General features: G+C 40.4%; 1 protein-coding gene across 4 annotated transcripts in view; it reads left to right on the forward strand.

Annotated features, from left to right (window-relative positions):
- Dars2 (aspartyl-tRNA synthetase 2, mitochondrial) overlaps window positions 1-20,016 on the forward strand; it is a 29,452-nt gene that overhangs the window by 7,921 nt on the left and 1,515 nt on the right. The window contains exons 5-16 of one of the 4 annotated variants that reach the window (XM_055624735.1): window positions 95-190; window positions 2,426-2,549; window positions 3,425-3,471; window positions 4,884-4,990; window positions 6,197-6,266; window positions 9,232-9,411; window positions 11,918-12,025; window positions 13,216-13,278; window positions 15,232-15,384; window positions 17,231-17,449; window positions 17,839-17,949; window positions 18,870-18,945. In XM_055624735.1, the coding sequence (XP_055480710.1) occupies window positions 95-190; window positions 2,426-2,549; window positions 3,425-3,471; window positions 4,884-4,990; window positions 6,197-6,266; window positions 9,232-9,411; window positions 11,918-12,025; window positions 13,216-13,278; window positions 15,232-15,384; window positions 17,231-17,449; window positions 17,839-17,949; window positions 18,870-18,945 (1,354 nt within the window). The remainder of the gene's footprint in view (window positions 1-94; window positions 191-2,425; window positions 2,550-3,424; window positions 3,472-4,883; window positions 4,991-6,196; window positions 6,267-9,231; window positions 9,412-11,917; window positions 12,026-13,215; window positions 13,279-15,231; window positions 15,385-17,230; window positions 17,450-17,838; window positions 17,950-18,869; window positions 18,946-20,016) is intronic. The other 3 variants (XM_055624736.1, XM_055624738.1, XM_055624737.1) reach the window with 3 other exon arrangements.

Here is a 20,016-nt window from a genome sequence, read left to right on the forward strand (position 1 = left end):
ACATACATACATACATACATACATACATACATACATACATACATACATAGATAACTTTCTAAAATAAGTTGTTGTTGTTGTTGTTGTTTTAAAGAAAATGCCAACAGGTGAGATTGAAATCAAAGCTAAAGCAGCTGAGCTCCTGAATGCCTGCAAGAAGCTTCCCTTTGAAATTAAAGACTTTGTGAAGGTCAGACTGTCTCATTCATAAAATCCACTATCTGGAAAGTGATCTAAAAGTATCAGAATTTTTAAAGAAAAGTTTGCCTTCTATAAAATGAGTATTTTATTATCGGTCTACAATAAGATAGCTTATTATGTTCTTGGTATGCAGACAGGTTGAAATGTGATTCTGACTTTACGACTCGACTTGGAAATATTTTATTATTCAAGTTTTTCCATTGCTACTGTTTTAAGTGTTGAAAGGAAATTTATATCTAGCTTAGAAATGGAAAGGTTGCATGGGGGAATCTTTTCCCTATTAAGTTCAAACTTGTAACAGTAATAAATGTATGCTTAGAGTAATTCTTAACTTAGCAACCATAGAATTGTGGGTTTAGGAGTTTCAGAGCTTGATGGAGGTAGACAGCACTGATTGAGCATACCCAGATTTAAACAGGAATAAAAGAAAAAAAAATGTATACACAGAGAATTTTTAACTTTGTCAAAATTTTAGACCTGTAAATACCCAATTTGTTCATTTGTTTGTTTATTTTGTGTTTGACTCACTGTGTAGCTCTGGCTGTCCTGGAATTCACTCTGTAGACCAGGATGGTCTCAAACCCTCAAACTCACAAGAGATCTGCCTGCCTCCACCCTCTGAGTGCTGGTACTAACGGTGTGCCCTACTATACCTGGCGTATGTACCTAATTTTTAGCCCAATCTATTAACATGTTTGTGTGTGTGTATGTGCACACATGTATGCACAAGGAAGCCAGAGGAAAGCCTTGAGTGTGATTCCTCAGCACTGTCCACCTTTTGTTGGAGACAGGCTCTCTCACTGTCTTGAAACTCACAAAGTAGAATAGGCTGGTGGCCAGCAAGCCCCAGGGCTCTGCCTTTCTGCACCCACGTGTGCTAGAACCACAGCTGTGCACTACCACCCCAGCCTTTCAATGCCCAGGTCCTGAGCGTTGAACTTGGGTGCTTGTGCTTGCAGGACAAGCACTTTAGCAGCCATGATGGTTAGTTTTCAGTCAGCTTGGCACAACCCTGAATCTCATGGGAAAGTCTCACTGAAGGGTTGTCTGGATTAGTTCAGGCTGTGGGCATGCTTTCAGGAAATTTTCTTTTGGTGGGTGTTTGGATTTGCTTTTGTTTTATTGGTTTTTCAAAACAGCATCTCTCTCGGTGTAACCTTGAACTCACAGAGATCTGCCTCCCTCTGCCTCCTCGAGCACTGAGATTGCAGACATGCGCCACCACACCTGGCTTGTTAAGGCCTTTTTAAAGATACTCAATACCAAATTTGTACTTACATGAAGAAACTGGGAAATACACAAGTGGACAGTCAAATACAAGGGCTAGAACTCTTATTCGAGCTAGGCCCAAATTCCCAGTGAGGGGAGTTTCCTTAATTGAATTAATTGATGTGCGCAACGAACCCTGGGTGTAGGTGGTGGCTTTCATGGCCCGGGCCCTGGACTGAATAAAGGAGTGAGCTAAGAGGCATTAATTCCCTGCGCCCTACTCGTAACTGTGGTGTGGTGTGACCAGCTGCTTAAGTTCCTGCTCTCGTGACTTTCCTGCAGTGATGGGCTGCAACTACAATTGGGACCCAGTTAGCCCTTTCTCCCTTAGGTTGTTTTTGTCACAGTACTGTAGTATGGCAAGTGGAACTAAACACAAACTGAGTGATTTCCCCAGCCCTATTAAGAGATTTTTAATTATATCACTACTAAGTCTTTATATTTAAGTTCATTGATAGCAAAAGACAATATGATTACAAAGTTGAACCTATTATGAAAAAGAAAATAAATTTCCTAAGGTAAACATTCAGAAAAAGAAGTTATAGGCATTTGTTACTATTTTTCTATTTCTGGTATAAAAGAATTGAGCTACCCACAGTAAAATGGCTTTTTTTCTTAAGTTTTCAGCTTAAAGATGAATACAAGGATTTACAGCCTTGAAAATAAACAGCCCTGAGCTGGAGAGATGGCTCAGTGATTAAGAACCTGCACTGCTCTTAACAAAGAACCTGAGTTTGGTTCTTAGCAAGTGCATCAGGCAGCTCACAATTGCCTGTAACTCCAGCTCCCAGGATGCCTCTGGCTCCAAGGGCACCTGCACTCAGGTGCACAGACTTGTGCACACAAACCCCTACACATATTCCCACCAGTAAATAAATGTAAGTTTAAATTTTAAAGGTAACTACATTTTTAATATTCAAAAATCTCTTAAGCATAAAAATCTTCATTTGTATAGAAAACAGAAGCTCTTCGTTTGCAGTATCGGTACTTAGATCTGCGAAGCTTCCAAATGCAATACAACCTGCGGCTAAGGTCAAAGATGGTCATGAAAATGCGGGAATATCTCTGTAATCTGCATGGTAAGGGAAGGCTGAGTGTTCATTCTGTTTTATTGTATACTCTCATCGTCGGGTCACGTGTTCCCAGAGTCTACTCGATCATTGTATAGACTGGTCACTCTCTGGGTCACAGACATACCCCTTTAAAGGTAATAATGTCTCTTACAGTATTTAGTATTTCCCATCATTACTGAGGACAGTCTGTGGTTGTTCCTATGTCATAAGCTAACCCTTCCCACTCCCAGTCCCCTGCCTCTAACAGTTTAAGTTCTTCTAATTCCTTCTTGATTGACAAGTTCTCACTATTGCACTCCATGGCATAGGATCTTACTATGTAGCCCAGGATAGACTAAACTTGAACCAGTCCTCCTGCCTCAACCACCAAGATATTAGAATTACAGTTATGAGCAACTACACCCAGCTTTATTTCTTTATTTGAGATAAGTTCAGGCTGACCTTGAACTCACAAGCACCTTGGCCTCTTGAATTCTGGGGTTACAGGTGCAGACCACAGTGCCCAGCCAAATTTGCACAATTCTTTATAATTCTTGTATGCCTTTGTTGGGAGGCCTGAGATGTCCCATGAGATAAGCTCGAGCACTCCCTGGTACTTGTTCTTAGGTCATCACTGCTGTACCGGCAGAACATTCCTGTGACCACGGCACTTTCAGTAGACATGACTTCATCAACTATTTTGGATAATTTCTTATAAATGTCAGCTTTATGAATAGGAATACATTTTATAAAAGTCTTAGCTTTCTTGGATTTGTACACACCAAACTGAGTATGTCTTACTTCAGACATCTTCCTAATTAAAGGGAGCCTCTAATTTGTACTCACTATTGACATCATACTTGGCAAATCCCTATGTGTTAACTTATTTTTCTCTTTTTTAGGGTTTGTGGATATAGAAACCCCAACGTTGTTTAAGAGGACCCCAGGGGTATGTATACTACTTATCATTTTACTCTTGATGTCCTCTTCGTTATGAAAGTGATCACTTTGCTTCTATATTCACTTGGCCCCCTTTTGTCTACTTTTATTATTACCTCAGGATCTTCATATTAACTAGGTTATTTTAAGAATTGAGAAAATTATGTGAGTCAACATTTTGAATCAGAATATTTATTCTGAATGAGTTTTCTTTCCCATGACTTTTACAGATGCAAATCATTAGTGACCGTTTTATTACAATCTTGTTCATTAGGAACTGTGTGAGCTGAGCTAAAGGGATTGCTCAGTGGTTAAAAGCATATGCTAAAACTTCAACTCCAGGGGATCAGATACCTTTTTCTGGTCTGTAAACATTGCATTCATACACACATACCCACATACAGACATACACATATACACATATTTGAAAGAGAATCCTGGGCTGGAGATACAACTAAACCATTAAAAGCTAAGGCTCACAACCAAAAAGGTGAAAAAGAAAAGAAAAGAAAAGACTGGGTATGACGGTGCATGCTTTTAATCACAGCACTCAGGAGGCAGAGGCTGGCAGATCTCTTGAGTTTTGAGTTCAAGGCCAGCCTGGTCTTACAGAACAGCTAAAGCTAAACAGAAATACCCTGTCTCAAAAAAAAAAAAAACAAACAAAATTACTTTGCATAGCAAATGATACACAAACTTTGTTCTGCTAATAATAAAATTGAGACTTTGTTTACACACACACACTTAATAACTATTATATGTAGGCAGTATTTAAAGCTTATTTTAGGGCCTAAAGAGATGACTCAGCAGTTAGAGCACTTGCTGCTCTTTGAGAGGACCCTATTCAGTTTCTAGTACCCAAGTCAAGTGACTCTAAATAGTCTGTACCTCCAGCTTCAGGGGTTCTGATGCCCTCTTCTAGCCTGTGTGTGTACCTACACACACATGTACACACACATGTAAAAAATAAATTTATTGTAGCTGGACATGGTACATATCTTAATTCTAGTAATCAAGAGACAGGAGCAGGTAGATCTCTGAGTTCTAGTCCAGTCAGAGATACATGCTGAGTTATTGTTTGCAAATCATTTTAGGGACTATAAGAAGGACAAGAATTGTCTGTCATTGGGAACTTTGCTTCTTATTTTCCTGGTATGCTTAAGTATTAATTTGCACTAGACATGTATACCTTGAGTTTGTTTTGTTGTTGTTAATTTTGTTCCAGGATTTTTGTTTTGTTTTGTTGAGCCAGGGCCTTGCTGCTGGGTCAGGTGCCCTTGACCTTTTATTCCTCTACTTCAGCCTTCTGAGTGCTGCTACAATTGCAGGCATTTGCCATACCTGGCTTAGGTTTTTTTGTTTGTTTAATTTTCAGTAATGTCTCTCTTTTCTCCCTCTGTCACCTCCCTCTCTCTTTAAAAGGGTGCCAAAGAGTTTTTAGTACCATCCAGGGAACCAGGAAAGTTTTATTCTCTCCCTCAAAGTCCTCAACAATTTAAGCAGCTTCTGATGGTTGGTGGTTTAGACAGGTAAACCAGCTTTTTTTTTTTTTTTTTTTTGGTAATGCTGTTATTCCTCCAAAAAGGGAGGAAGAAAGACCAAGGGGGCGGGAAGGGACAAAACTTGTCTGGTCTGGGACTGGTGACTTGGCTCAATGGGTAAATGCTCTTGCCACACAAGGCTGAAGACATGAGTTCAATCCCTGGAATGCACATACAGGTGGAAGGAGAGAACTGGCTCCACAGAGTTGCTCTCTGACCTCCACATGTGTACCCAAAACCCTCACTCGAAAGTAGTTTTAAAAAAAAAAAATAAAAGTTTTCTGATTTAAAGAGGTTAAATTTTTATGTGAGCTTTGAGGTTGCTTGTTCCCTGGAAATGGCAGTAGTCATTATTTATTTAAGACCTATTAGGTGGCAGTAGTGCAAAACTAGTAGTTCTAGCAGGGGATTAAAAATAAAGTTGCGATCTCAAGTGAGCAAAACTAGTCAATAAAATGGGATAATAAATAAAAACTATGAAACTAACCAAAATAAAAGTTGAACGTATATTGAAATCTATAGGATATTAATTGTTTGAAATGATCTTATCAGGGAAATACAGTAAGTTTTGTACTCAGGCTGGAGACTGCGCCTGCAGAGGCCCTGAGCTCTGTTCCCGGGACCCAGGTCAGGCACTTCACCACCATCTGGAACTCCAGTTCTGGGGTGATTGGACACCTCTGGCCTCTGTTGGCTTCTGCAGAGGTCCTCCACACACATGTACACATAATTACTTTTTAAGTCATTTCTGAAGGTGAAGGTGAGAGCTGCAACAGCATGGCACAGGAAGGCTCAATGCCTTGACAAAGCTGTATTTCAGCTCGTAAAGGTGCATTTTCATAAGGAAACATGGACTGGTTTGCATGCCCATCTAATATATAAATACCCAAAGTTATTGTATTTTGAAAACCATCTATACGATAGTAGCCTCTTGTGGGTCAGCTATGTTTCTGATTAGATTTCAGCATGATAAAATAAAGTTTCTGGGGCTGGGATACGGCTTTATGGTAGAGTGCTTGCCTAGCATGCACGAGGGCCTGAGTTTGAGCCTTAGCGTCACAAATAAAATAGAAAACTAGTTTTTCTTAAAGACCATTATTAATCTGTTTCATAGCCTGTACTGCCAAAACTTTGGAAAAAATTATTTGGGTAATTTAAGACCAAGACTAGGGTAACTCCAGTTTTCAATTATAGGTATTTTCAGGTTGCCCGGTGTTACCGAGATGAAGGTTCAAGACCAGATAGACAGCCGGAGTTTACTCAGGTACTGACTTACATTTACTTGGCTCTTACAAATTCATGCCCGGGATTTTTCAATACTGGGTCAGTCACTCTATGAGTTTTTGAAAATTAACATAAAAGATAATTGATCTCATTTTTTCATATACATGTCATTTTTGTTCCTTCCTCTCCATTTCCCTGCCTCTGTACTGGTCTGCTTCCTTCCACTCCCCTCTTGCTTTTTTATCATGCACATCCTACCTTTTTTATTCCTTTCCCTTAAGATCTCTTCTTTCCCCTCTAGTAGTCCCTTTTATACTTCCAGGACCTATACTTGCACACATACATGCACATATTATAAAAATTAAAATCTAGAATCTACCATATGAGAGAAAGCATGAGGTACTTGTCTCTCTGCACCTAGGATACTTCACTGAACATAATTTCCAATTCCATTTTCCTACAAAGTCATGATTTTATTTCTCTTCATGGCTTAATAAAATTTCATTGGTTATATGTAACACATTTTCTTTACCCATTCATTGAATAATTGATATCTAGGCTGTTCCTTAGCTATTGATCTAGGCTGTTCCTTAGCTATTGTGGACGGTACAGCAGTAAACAGACATCCAAGTATCTCTGTACTAAGAATTAGAGCTTCTGAGGATTTCCCAAGGGTGGGAAAACTGAATAGTAGCTATTTTTTGTGTTTTAAAAAACCTACATACTGGTTTCCATAATGGCTGCACCAGTTTTACGCTCTTACCAGCAGTGAATTCCTTGTTTCCCCAAATCTCTGCCCAACATTTATTTTCATTTGTGGGGTTGTTTTTATAAGGTTTTTTTTTGTTTGTTTGTTTGTTTTGTTTTGTTTTTGTTTTTGTCTTTTGCAGGGATAGGGCAGTTGAAACAAGGTCTCAACTTGAGACAAAATCTTTCTCTGTAACCTTGGCCAGCCTTGAATTCCCTACATAGACCAGGCTGGCCTTGCACTCCTAGAGATCTGCCTGCCTCTGTCTCCTGACATTAAAGGGTGCCCCACCATGCCCAGCAAGATTGCACTTTATGTGTATGACTATTTTGCCTGTACATTCGTGCCTGGTGCTCACGGAGACCCTAGAACTGGAATTACAGGTGGCTGTCTGCCATGTGGGTGCTGGAAACTGAACTCAGGTCCTCTGCAAAAGCAGGAAGTGCTCTTGATTCCTGGACCATCTCTCTATCCCCATCCTTTGTTTTCTTGGCATTCTGCCTGGGGAGAGATGGAATCTCAAAGCAGTTTTAATCTATTCCATTCATCCTTTTTATAAGGAGTGTGGTCATCGATTAAGGTATCCCAGTATTTTAACGTTTATGACATGATAAAGTTCTTAATTCTTACCCATCAAAAGTCAGTATTCCAGTGAGCAGTGAGGTGGCTCAGCAGATGAAGGCGCACTCCTGAAGCATGAGCATGAATCCCAGAGTTCATATAATCGTGAAGGCAAGAACTGGCTCCAGAGCTGTCTTTCGACTTCCATATGTGTGCTATGGCACACTTGTGCTCACACCCACACTATACATACACAAACAGACTAACAAATAAAAAATAAAGTTAAAGCTGGACATGGTGGTGCATGTCTTTTATCCCAGCACTTAGGAAGCAGAGGCAAGTGGTATCTGAGTTTGAAGCCAGCCTGGTCTACAAAGCAAGTTCCAGACAGTGGGCTACACAGAGAAACCCTGTCTCAAAAAACAAACAACAACAACAAAAATAAAAGAAGAATCAATATTCCAAAAACAGGACAGAGCTGGAACTGGAGAGATGCTGAGCAGTTAAGAGCACTGGCTGTTCTTATCAGCCACATGGCAACTCACAAGCATCTGTAACTTCAGTCACAGGGCATCAGACACCCTCTTCTGACCTTCATGAGCACCAAGTATGTATGTATACATCCAGGCAAAACACTCATACATGTAAAATATTTTTCTAAAAGACAATAGTCACTTTAAAGAAAAATAATTCTACATTGCTAAAGTAACTTTTATTTGCCTGATTTGTCTCCGAGGTTTACTGCCTCTGTCTGCTAACCTAGGCCTAATCCTGGAAGCTTCTAGCCTCCTCCATACAGTCTAATCTAGGCCTAGAATGTTTCAGCCTCTGAGACTTACTGCTGAATAAGCTCACCCTCTCTTGCTCTTTCTGAACTGTGGCTGGCTGTTTCAACTCAGCTGTTCTGGCTCAAACTCCTTTTCCTTGCTAAATGATTCAATCTGACCTCTATTTCAGCCTCTGATTTAATTGCTGTGTTTGGCCTCAGGCTTTGGCAATCTGTTCTCATCTTCTGACTCCTCATTCTCTAGCTTATTCTATCTTCACCTGTGTCTAACGTGTTCTCTTCCCAACCTGTCTCTGTAAAACTCTCCCAGTAAAACTGCTTCCTCTTTTTCTCTCTCTGTGCTGCTGTCTGGCTTCAACTGCCTCTGCTGACCTGCAATGAACTCCAAACTGGCTGCCTCCTCCTGCCAATTAACTTTACTTTCATATTTTGGGATTAAAGGTGTATACTAAGGGAATGTCTATATTCCAGCCAGAATAGCCATGTTGCTGGATTAAAATCCCTCTATACTATGTATTTATCTATTCCACAGATTTATTAAAACCCTTTTTTGGCTTTGTTAAAATAGCATTAATCAGTGTGATTAAATGCAAAAATCACAAGTTTGGAATTGTCACAACTAGTATCAGATGTAGCCTAACTACTTACTAATTGCACTAAGCAGGCAGTTTACTTCTCTGAGCCTTCAGCCATGAGATAGTTGTGAAGTTAACAAGTTGGTGTATGTTAGGTACTTGCAGTCATCGACATAAAAGTGATGTATAATAATATTTGTATTAAATACAATACATATATGTACATAAACAAACCATGTATTTTTTTCTGGGCAGAGTTCTTCATATGCTAACTAAAAGCCAAGAAATATGTGTTGTGACTCTTCCTGTTGTTTCCATGTTGTTTTGCTTTCAGATTGACATAGAGATGTCTTTTGTAGACCAGGCTGGCATCCAGCATTTAACTGAGGGTTTGCTGCAGTATTCCTGGCCTGATGACAAAGAGCCTCTGGTGATTCCTTTTCCTTCCATGACTTTCGCTGAGGCACTGGCCACCTATGGCACGGATAAGCCAGATACTCGCTTTGGAATGAAGGTACTTTCTTATGTTTCCAGGACTGCCCCCAAGTAGTTCAGCTGTCTTTTCAAGCATTTTGAGGAAATTTACAAGTGTTACATACTGTTGAGTAATAGTTTTAATATTCCTTTACCTTGGTACCTCTGTTGTCACCAAACTACAGTATATTAGTAGTAGCATGCTAGTATTGCACTACTTATTCTTTCAAGTTCTATTTCCAAAGGCGTGTCCGTGTGTGTGTGTGGTGGGGGTTCCTGAAGTATGCTATGTAGCTGAAGCTACTAGCTTCAAACTTGAGATCCTGGTGCCTAAGCCTACAGGTGGTGGGGGTTACAAGTGTGTACCATCATACTCACTAAGAGCAAGATTAAGAGTTAGTCCCAGCACTCAGGAGGCAGAGGCAGGCAGATCTCTGTTCAAGGCCAGCCTGTTTCACAGACTGAGTTGCAGGACAGCCAGGATTACATAGATAACACCCTGTCTTGAAAAAAAAGAGTAAGATTAAGACACTTGCTTATGTCAAGCCTGACAACCTGAATTTGCTTCCCAGAACCCACATGGTAGAGACAGAGAACTGACTTCTAAATTCTAAAAATTGCCCTCTGACCACACACGAAAGGAAGGAAGGAAAGAAGGAAGGAGACAGAGAATTGAATGAATGAGAAATGAAAAAGAGAATTAAGAACAAGATTTTCACTATAAAGTTTTATTACAGTACTTAACAGTTACTGATTTTATGGGCATGAATAATTATAAGAAAAAGTAAAACAATATTCATTTTCAGTTTTTCTATGTCAACATGGCTCTCAGAAGGGAACTGATTACGTTACTAATTTTTCTTGGTCTGTAAAGAGCTTGAATGTGTGAACATATTCAGATTACCAGTATCTGTAAGAGCAAGAGTAGAATTTTTATGCAGTGGTTTTATTACCAAGTCCCCATTACTTGTCTTAGAGAGTAACATCCCTTGATTTCTGTAATGCTGGCACCATTTCTGAATCTCACTTCTTACTGCAAAGTCTTTAAATATTGAAATCTGCCCAGTCTGTGAATAGTCATTACTCTGTCTTTGTTTTAAAACAGGGTCCCACTCTGTAGCCTAGGTGGGCCTCAAACTCACGATGGTTCTCCTGTGTTTACCTGCCGTGGACTACACCTAGCTCAGTTCTTAGAAAGGAAAAGTCCTAAGTACATTCTTGTTTTGTTTTGTTTTGTTTTGTTTTGTTTTGTTTTGTTTTGTGTATTTGGCTTTTGGTTTTTGGTTTTTCAAGATAGTGTTTTTGTGTAGCCCTGGCTGTCCTGGAACTCACTCTGTAGATCAAGCTGGCCTAAAACTCAGAAATCTGCCTGCCTCTGCCTCCCAAGTGCTGGGACTAAAGGTGTGAGCCACATTCTTTGCTTGTTCATTTCTAATACAAAATACTGGTTGAGATGGCTTGAAGTCAATCCTTGGTCTACCATAGCAGTATATTCTTAGGCAAAGGCTGAACCTGCAGTAACCCTCTATGAATATATTCTTTAAATGCTACATTATATAGTTCTTTTAACTTTTTAAAGCAATCTCTCAAGATTCATCTTGTCCTTGCTTCCCAAAGCCTGGGTTACAAACCTAACTTTTACATGGGCGCTGAGGATTTGAACTCGGGTTGTCCTATGCAAGCACTTTTACCTTCTGAACCACCTCTCCAGCCCTAGATGTTTCTTTAAAATCCTATTTCTGGGCTGGCAACATGGCTGAGGAGATAAAAGATAATTCTGGCAAACCTGATGGCCTGACTTTGATCCCAAGATTCCACATGGGGGGATGAGAGAACTAACTCCCTCAAGTCATCCTCTGGCCTCCACCACCCTCACCCCCAACACACACTTTTTTCTTCCTGAGTTCAATCCCTGGAACATGTGTAAAGATGGAAGGAGAGAACAAACCTCACAAAATTGTCCTCTGACCTTCACACAGGCAGGCACTGTTTCATACACATATACACACACTGTGAGCATACATCCCTCCACAACAATAAATACATAAAATTATAAAAGATCTTACCTGTGGAGTAGAGAAATGTCTCAGTGGTTAAGTGCTTGCCATACAAGTGGCAAGATCCCCAGAACCCATGTAAAAGCTGGGTAGCTGTGGCACCTGCTTGTAATTCCAGCCGTACGGATAGAGACAGAGCAAGCAGATTAGCAATATTAGCTATATCGTGAGCTCTGGGTTTGATTGAGAGACCCCCGTCTCAATAGATACAATGGAAGAGCAGCAGAGGACGACTCCTGTCACCATCCTCCAGCATCTACATGTACACGTGTAGATGTGTGCATGTTATCCCATACATGTGCCTGCATATATGCAGCAGTGCAGCCATACATAAACACAGACACACGTATACACACATCACACACACATACACACATCACACACACATGAGAAATACAAAGAAGCAAAAAAACAATCTTAGTTATAAAATATTTTAGAGGGGAAAATGACTTTGTGTTTAGTCCTTCCTTTTTGTTATCCATTTTATAGATTGTGGATATCAGTGATGTGTTCAGAAACACAGAGATCAGATTTCTTCGGGACGCACTGGCCAAGCCCCAAGGGACTATCAAAGCTATATGTGTTCCTGAAGGAGCAGTAAGTGAAGTACCATTGTATGTTTTCTCTAGAATGTATATTTTGAAATAAAATGTATTTAATACCAGCACATGAACACTTGATAAGGAATAATATAACTATGTTTTCAGTCAGGCATGGTGGTCACACCTTTGATCCCAGCGCTTGGAAAGCAGGGGCAGGTGAACCTGTATGAGTTTGAAGCCAGCCTACATGGTGAGTTCTAGACCAGCCAGAGTTACATAGTGAGAACCTGTCTCAAAAAAGAAAAAATGTTTGTAGAAGGTCTAATTAGAGTCTCTAAAATCATTATATAAATAATGATAAAATACTGTGGGGTTTTTAATTTCTTTATATTTACTTCTTTTAGACAGACTCTCATGTGGCCTAGGCTGAGCTTGAACTTCCAGTGCCCTGCCTTAACCTCCCAAGTGCTGAGATTATAAGTATGTGACACCAGCCTAGTCCTGAAATTCCTATTTTGAAAGGGATGACAGGAATTTGAAAACACTGAGAAATTTGCTTTTGAATTCACTGTTATAATTCTAAAAGTATTATTCTTGCTGAGTAAACACACTTGTTAAATTAAAATTTATAATAATAAAAACAAAGCCTATACCAAAGAAAGACCACGCGCATTTGGATACATAAGCAGCTGAATATATTTGTAATGGTGGTTAAAAACTCAGACTTGCTAACTGTGGTGGCATATGCCTTTGATCAGGGATTAAAGGCAGTAGCTTGCTACGAGTTTGAGGCCACCCTGGTCTAGGTAAGTCAATTTCAGGTGAGGCTGAGCTACATAGTGAGACCGTGTCTCAAAAAATAAGTAGATAGATAGATAGATAGATAGATAGATAGATAGATAGATAGATAGATAGACAGACAGATAGATAAAATTATTCAGATGATTTTAAAAACATACTTAAACCTGAACTAATCCAACTCTGGACCCGCTGATCTGAGAGCTGTAGACCCACCTTTGTGCTTCCCTGCACACTCCACGACAGTCTTCTGGTGATGTCACAGTGGGCTCCGTGTAATTGGAAAGCAGTGGCCCTGTGCAAGCGTGCCTTAAAAACATGTCACTGTATAGAAGAAATTACATTTTTATTAAATTCCACTCTTGGCTCTACCTTACTTGACATTTTGAATCTGTTCATAAAGCTGAGTACCATATTGTTGAGTTTACTTTAATTTTCTTTCATCAGAAGTACTTTAAAAAGGAAGACATTGAGTTCATTAAAAATTTTGCAGCTCACCATTTCAGTCAGGTAAGGAACACTGTTTTAGGGGAGTATGTATCCCACTAACAATTGTGAGGACTTTAGTTTTGATTTTGTTTTGTTTTGTTTTGTTAGATTTATTTTTGTGTTATGTGTATTTTTTCCTTTTGTTGTTGTCATTGTATTTATTTTGCTCTTTTAAAGCAGGGTCTCATGTGACCAAGGCTTCCTTGAGTGTTGGAGTTATGGGTGTGCACCATAACAGCCAGCTCTCAATTTTTTTTTTAAATGGACTACTTACTTCCCAGCTCAAGCTCAAAGAAGGATAAAAATATTTTTCAATAAGAAGGAAATACAAGGGCAAGATGCTGAGGCAGGAAGGTAACAAGTTCAAGGCATACCTGGGCTACTTAGAGAGTAAAGGCTGCCAGGGTAACCAGCTTGTCCCAGAGCTCAATTTGTAGACAAAGCCAACCTTGAACTCATAGTGACCCACCTGCCTTTGCCTCCTGAGGGCTGGGATTACAGGCGTGTGCCACCACTGCCAGGCTCTGTCTCAGCCTTTTAAAGAGAGAGAGACTGGGGAGGATGCCCTGTGGGGAGTGCTTGCTTAGCAAGTACAAAGTCCTAGGTTCAGTCATCAGTACAGGAAGGAAGGGAAGAAGGAAGAAATATCCAAAATGGGTCAAAGCAAATGTTTCAAAAAAAAAAAAAAAGGCTGTGAAATTAAAGAACCATCCTTTCCTTTTCTCTCTGTAGAAATATTCTTTCAGACTGGGCATGGTGACACACATCTGTACCCAGCATTCAGGAAGGTAAAGCACAACCACTATGAGTCCAGAGTAGGAAGCAAGACCCTGTTGCAGACAAAAAAAAGAAAAAGTCAAATATACTAGCACATGTTTATAGTCCCTGCACTTGGGAGACCAAGCCAGTCTCTGTTTGGTGGGACGTATATTAGTATACAGTATATTAGTGTACTGAGGAGGGGAGATGTAAGATGGGAGAGATCACAAGCAGAGGTCACAAACTTTTACCACTGAGATCTCACTGGCCCTGCTCTGTCATTCCTTTTCCATTTACTTGTGATCTGCCAAAAGGAAAAAAAAAGTCACAGAAGCGTCTAGGGCCTCCCTCATGTAGGGAAGTGCTCTTCCACTAAGATCAATTATATCCTCTGCCATCCTTTTTTTCAGTTTTTTAGACAGGATCTTACTAAGTTGCCTCTGCTAGCCTTGGACTCATAGTGTAGTTCAGGGAGGTCTTGGAAAAGTACAAGCCTCTGGTTGCAGTCTCTTAAGTAGCTGGACTTACAGGTCTGCACCCCAGGACTAACTTTAAAAAATTATGTTTTGAGCCAGGTGCAATGGTGCATGCCTGTAATCCCAGCACTTGGGGAGGGAGAGACAGGCAGATCTCTGTGAGTTCAAGGCCAGCCTGGTGTACAAAGAGAGTCCAAGACAGCCAATGCTACACAAAGAAACCCTGTCTTGAGGGGAAAAAAAAAAAAACAATAAAATTGTATTTTTGAAGGGGTTCATGATGAAAAAAAAATAGTATCATTGAGCTAGCTAGAGTCATCAGAGAGGAAGGAATATCAGTTGTAAAGTATTTTCTCAATTAGTGATCAATCTGGGAGGGCCCAGCCCATTGTGTGTGGTGCTATCCCTGTGCTGGTGGTCCTGGGTTCTATGAAAAAACAGTCTGAGCAAGCCAGAAAGCAGCATCCCTATGTGGACTCTGCATCAGCTTCTGCCTCCAGCTTCCTATCCTGTTTGAGTTCCAGTCTTGACTTCCATTGATGATGAATTGTGATGTGGAAGCCAAATAAACCCTTCCCTCCCCAACTTGCTTTTTGTCATGATGTTTATTGCAACAGTAGAAACCCTAAGACAGTCATATAAGTTATCTTCTACTTGGAACAAGTAATCTTTTGTACTATGAGAAAACAAATACATCTTACTTCTGAAAAAATATCAATAAGCCTTTTTCGTTATCAAGGAAGTCCTGCCTATATTCCTGAATGCCAAGAGGAACTGGAGTTCACCATTTGCTAAATTCATAATAGAGGAGGAGAGATTGGAATTAGCCAAATTAATGGAGATAAAAGAAGAGGACATGATACTACTGACTGCTGGGGAGCATGAGAAAGCAGTAAGTAAAATTGTCTCCGCTCATGGGTATGTGCTAAAAGCTGCCTCTATCTCGTTTATTTAAATATTTAAAATGGACTGTTAGTTTCATAAAGACTGCTCTGTGTAAGTTCCTTTGCAAATGTCTTTCAGTACTTTACAACTGTATAAAAACTAGAGTCATGCTGTGCGCGGTAGTATGGAAAGCAGGAGACCTCAGGTTTGAGACCAGCCTACACTAACTACATAGTGAGATCCTGTCTACTAAAGCAAAACAAGCAAACCAAAACTCAAGTCTTGGGGCAGTGAGGTGATTCAGTGGCTAAAGACACTTGCTGCCAAGTTTAATGCCTTGAGTTCAATCCTTGGGAACCCACATGATAAGAAAGAACTGACTTCCAAAAGTTGTCTCCATTCTCTGTCTCTTTGTCTCTCTTTCTCCCCGACTTTCCCATTCTCCCTCACACACACAAAATGAAAGTTTCAAAACTGGAGTCTTTCTTTAGTTATTAATCTCACTGGTATTATATACATCAGATTTCGCTCTTATTAGGAAATCAGTACAACTACAAAAAAAATATTTTGAAGGTTTGCAAAAGAAAGAAATTTGGCAGCCAGGGACAGTGATTACAGGACGCCTGTAATCCCAGCGCTCAGGAGGCAGAGGCAGGCAGATCTCTGAGTTCGAGGCCAGCCTTGTCTACATATTGAGTCCAGGACAGCCAGAGAAATCCTACACAGAGAAACCCTGTCTCAATAAAACAAAGAAAGAGGGAGAGAGAGAGAGAGAGAGAAATTTGGTAATTAGAAAATTTTGTACACACTGCATTCCTAAAACTGTAGAGGGAGAGTTGGGATCACTGAGAGGACTGCTGGACTGACGCCCTCAGCTGGTATAGTTGAGGCAGGGCTTTCCAGCAGTAGGTGGTGAGTGCAGCCATGCACTAACAAAGTCACTTTTTGTCGGGGAATGGTCAGGGAAGTGGGTGCCTTTGAAAGGTCCTTGTAAAATATACAAAACACAAGTGAAACATGGATATTAAAAGTTGTACAACTGGCCATACCAGCTTACACCTGTAATCCCAACATTTGGGAGGCCTCGGTAGGCCTAGGCCACATAGGTGAGACCATGTCTCAAGGGAGTACCAAGGAGAGGAGGGAAAATGGGGAAGGAGGAGGGAGAAAGAAAACTAAGGTGTAGAGCTTAAGTTACCTCATAGTAATGCAGCCAGTAAGTGGAGAAATAAGAAATAAACCACTAACTACTTCCTGAATTCCCATTTTGTGTACGTGTGACAAGTGTGTGGTGTGTTATGAGTGTGTGGGTGTGTGCACAGGTGAGGGCCTGTGTGAAGGCAGAAGTTAATTTTGAGTAGTGCATTCTGAGGCAATGTTTCTCACCTAACCTGGGACATAGCCATGTGCACCTGTGGGCCCAGTTTCCCAGGAGGTTGAGCCAGGATTGAGTTCATTAGTTCAGGAACAAGTCTGAAGACAGACAGGGCTCTGTAGAGAAACCCTGTCTCGGAATAGATGGATGAATGGATGGGTTGGTGGGTGGGACAGAGGGTAGGTAGATAATCACTTCAGTGTTGGAGTAGGTATTTTATCCCCATTTACTTATGATGGGATGCAGAAAAATTAGTTAAGTAGACAAACAGGCTCAGAGCTTAGTCTGTAAGGCTCTGGTGCCTGTGTTCCTGGTCCATCTGGCAATTAGATCTTTGTCTCCTAGAAAGAGTGTCTCATCTCCTAATTGACCAGTCTTTTCCCAAAGAGTGGCCTTCAGAATTTAGGGTGTGTCATCAGATATCCACTCTGACAGGCTGACAGGAAGCTAACTTAAGGTTTGTGTCTTCTGTTTGCAGTGCTCTCTGTTGGGAAAGTTACGACTAGAGTGTGCAGACCTTTTGGAAACGAGGGGAGTGGTGCTCCGTGACCCAGCATTGTTCTCTTTCCTTTGGGTGGTAGACTTCCCACTCTTCCTTACCAAGGAAGGAAGTCCCACAGAGTTGGAGTCAGCCCACCACCCATTTACTGCTCCTCACTCCAGTGACATTCACCTCCTCTATACTGAGCCTGAAAAGGTACTGATCTCTTCCAAATGAAAAGGAAATATCTAACTAGATAAAAAGAACTTCCAGATTCACTTAGGAGAAACAAGGAAAAACTGAGCCTACTTTTTTTTTTTTGTTTTGGTTTTTAAATTTTTTTTTTTTTTATGTGCATTGGTGTTTTGCCTGCATGTATGTCTGTGTGAGGGTGTCAGATTTTGGAGTTACAGACAGTTGTGAACTGCAATGTGGGAGCTGGGAATTGAACCCAGGTCCTCTTGAAGAACAATTAGTGCTCTTAACCACAAAGCCAGCTCTCCAGCCCTGAGCTTACTGTTAATAAATTGTGTTTTAAGTGCAGTATCTTGATCCTATAGAATTGAAAACCAGGAATTTTCTCTAAAAGTTCTGTCATCTTGCAGGTTCGTGGCCAACACTACGACTTGGTTTTAAATGGCACTGAGTTAGGAGGTGGTTCCATCCGAATTCACGATGCACAGCTACAGCGGTACATTCTGGAAACATTACTAAAGGTAAGGAGTGCCTTCTAGCCTTTCCTTTTACCCACATACTTGTTTTATGAAACATTTGTTTTAAATGGAGAGTTTACTAGATACAAAATATCAGCTTTTAATATAGGTCTGGGAAGAACAAATGATCATAATAGTTGCTCATTAATGCTTACTGTGTACCAGGGGCTACATGCTACACGGCCAAATGTGATGACTCATGCATGTAATTCCAGCAGTTAGAAGGTTGAGAGATGAGGATTGCCTTGAGTCCCAGGCCATCCTGGGCTATATAACAAGACTGTAACTTTAAAACAAACAAACAAAACATATTACACTGTATTTAACCCTTGCAATTAATTTCTGTGGATAGATACCCTCATTATTCTCATTTAAAGATAAGAAACTGAGAGGTCCTTGCCCAAGTTGTGAAGCACAGAGCCTGGCATGCTGGCATAAGCCTGACATCTCACCTTTCAAGAGGCTGAGGTGGGGTTGTGGATTTGAGTCAAGCTTAGACTAGCAAAACCCTGTCTCCTGTAGTACAGGAAATGAAGGATGGCTCTTGAGACCAAGCTCCTAAAGTGTCATTTCCCCATGAATGATAACATTAAGAGAAAAAAATAGGTAGGCCTTTCCGTGTGTGTTTGGTTTTTGTGTTAAGGCTCTATAGCTCAAGCTAGGCTGGTACTCATTATCATTCTGCCTTCTCTGGAGTGCTGGAATACAGCTGAGTGAGTGAGTCACTTGTCTTATTCCACAGTCCCTCAACCATCAGAAAATTGTTTTTTTTTTTGTTTTTTTTTTTAAAGTCTCCCCTTGGATTATCACTGTTAGGTCATGTTAGTTCTTAAACTCAACTTCACTTTCTCCTTAGTATTTACTGTTACATTGTGATAGAAGACTTTCAGTATATATTTAAATATATGTGTTTTGCATTTCAGGAAGATGTGCAGTTGCTTTCCCACCTGCTCCAGGCTTTAGACTGTGGAGCACCCCCTCATGGAGGAATTGCCTTAGGTAAACAATTTGTCTTTTCTGCAGTAAAGTCCATTCCATGGCACTGTATCTCAAATTCAGACTCTAAGTTTAAAGGGGAAGGGATTGAGTGTCCAAGAGTTCCATGTGAGATGAGTCTCTTATTTCAGTAATTCATGAGAGGTGAGATTGAACCAGAGCCTGTGCATCTAAGAACACCCTACATTTTTATTTTCCTGCCAGGTGTGTGGGCACCCATGCCTGCAGGTGCATGTGTGTCTATTTACACGCTACACACACACACACACACACACACACACACCAGTTGGGAGGCAGAGGCAGGCAAATTTCTGTGAATTCAAGGCCAGCCTTTTCAACATCAAAAATTCCAGGTCAGCCAAGATCACAGTAAGAGCCACATCACACACATACCCTTAAAAACAAACCAACCAACAAAAAAGTGCCTATTACTCTTCCAGAGGACCTGAATGATGTTCATTATTGCTGCTAAATAACAATTTAAATAAATTGGAGAAAAAGAAAATTTAAGGCCTAAATTTATGGCTCAGCAGTTAAGAGCACTGGCTGCTCTTCTAGAGGACCTGTATTCAATTCCCATCACCCACAAGGCAGTTTATAACTTGTTTGTAATTCCAATTGCAGGGTATTTGACACCGTCACACAGATATACACGCAGGCAAAAGCCAATGAACATAAAAGTCATAAATAAATCATTTTTAATATTTACAAAAAGTTTATACAATATATTCTGATCAGTTTTCCCTCGTCCAACTCTTCCCACAGTCTTCCCACTTCCCCACCTACCCGCCCAAGTCTACATCTTTTTTCTCTTTTTAGAAAGAATAAACAGGCAAACAAAAGAAAAATCTGTACATTCACATACACAAAACCATAAAAACATAAAATCAGCTGGATGGTGGTGGTGCAAGCTTTTAATCCCAGCACTCAAGAGGCAGAGGCAGGCAGATCTCTTTGAGTTCAAGACCGGCCTCGTCTACAGAGTGAGTTCCAGGACAGCCAGGGTTACACAGAGAAATCCTGTCTTGAAAATATTAAAAAAAAAAAAAAAAAAAAAAAAAAAAAAAAAAAAAA

Source organism: Psammomys obesus, unplaced genomic scaffold (genome assembly GCF_907164565.1).
Source record: "Psammomys obesus unplaced genomic scaffold, mPsaObe1.curated_primary_1811, whole genome shotgun sequence".
Taxonomy (NCBI): Eukaryota; Metazoa; Chordata; class Mammalia; order Rodentia; family Muridae; genus Psammomys; species Psammomys obesus.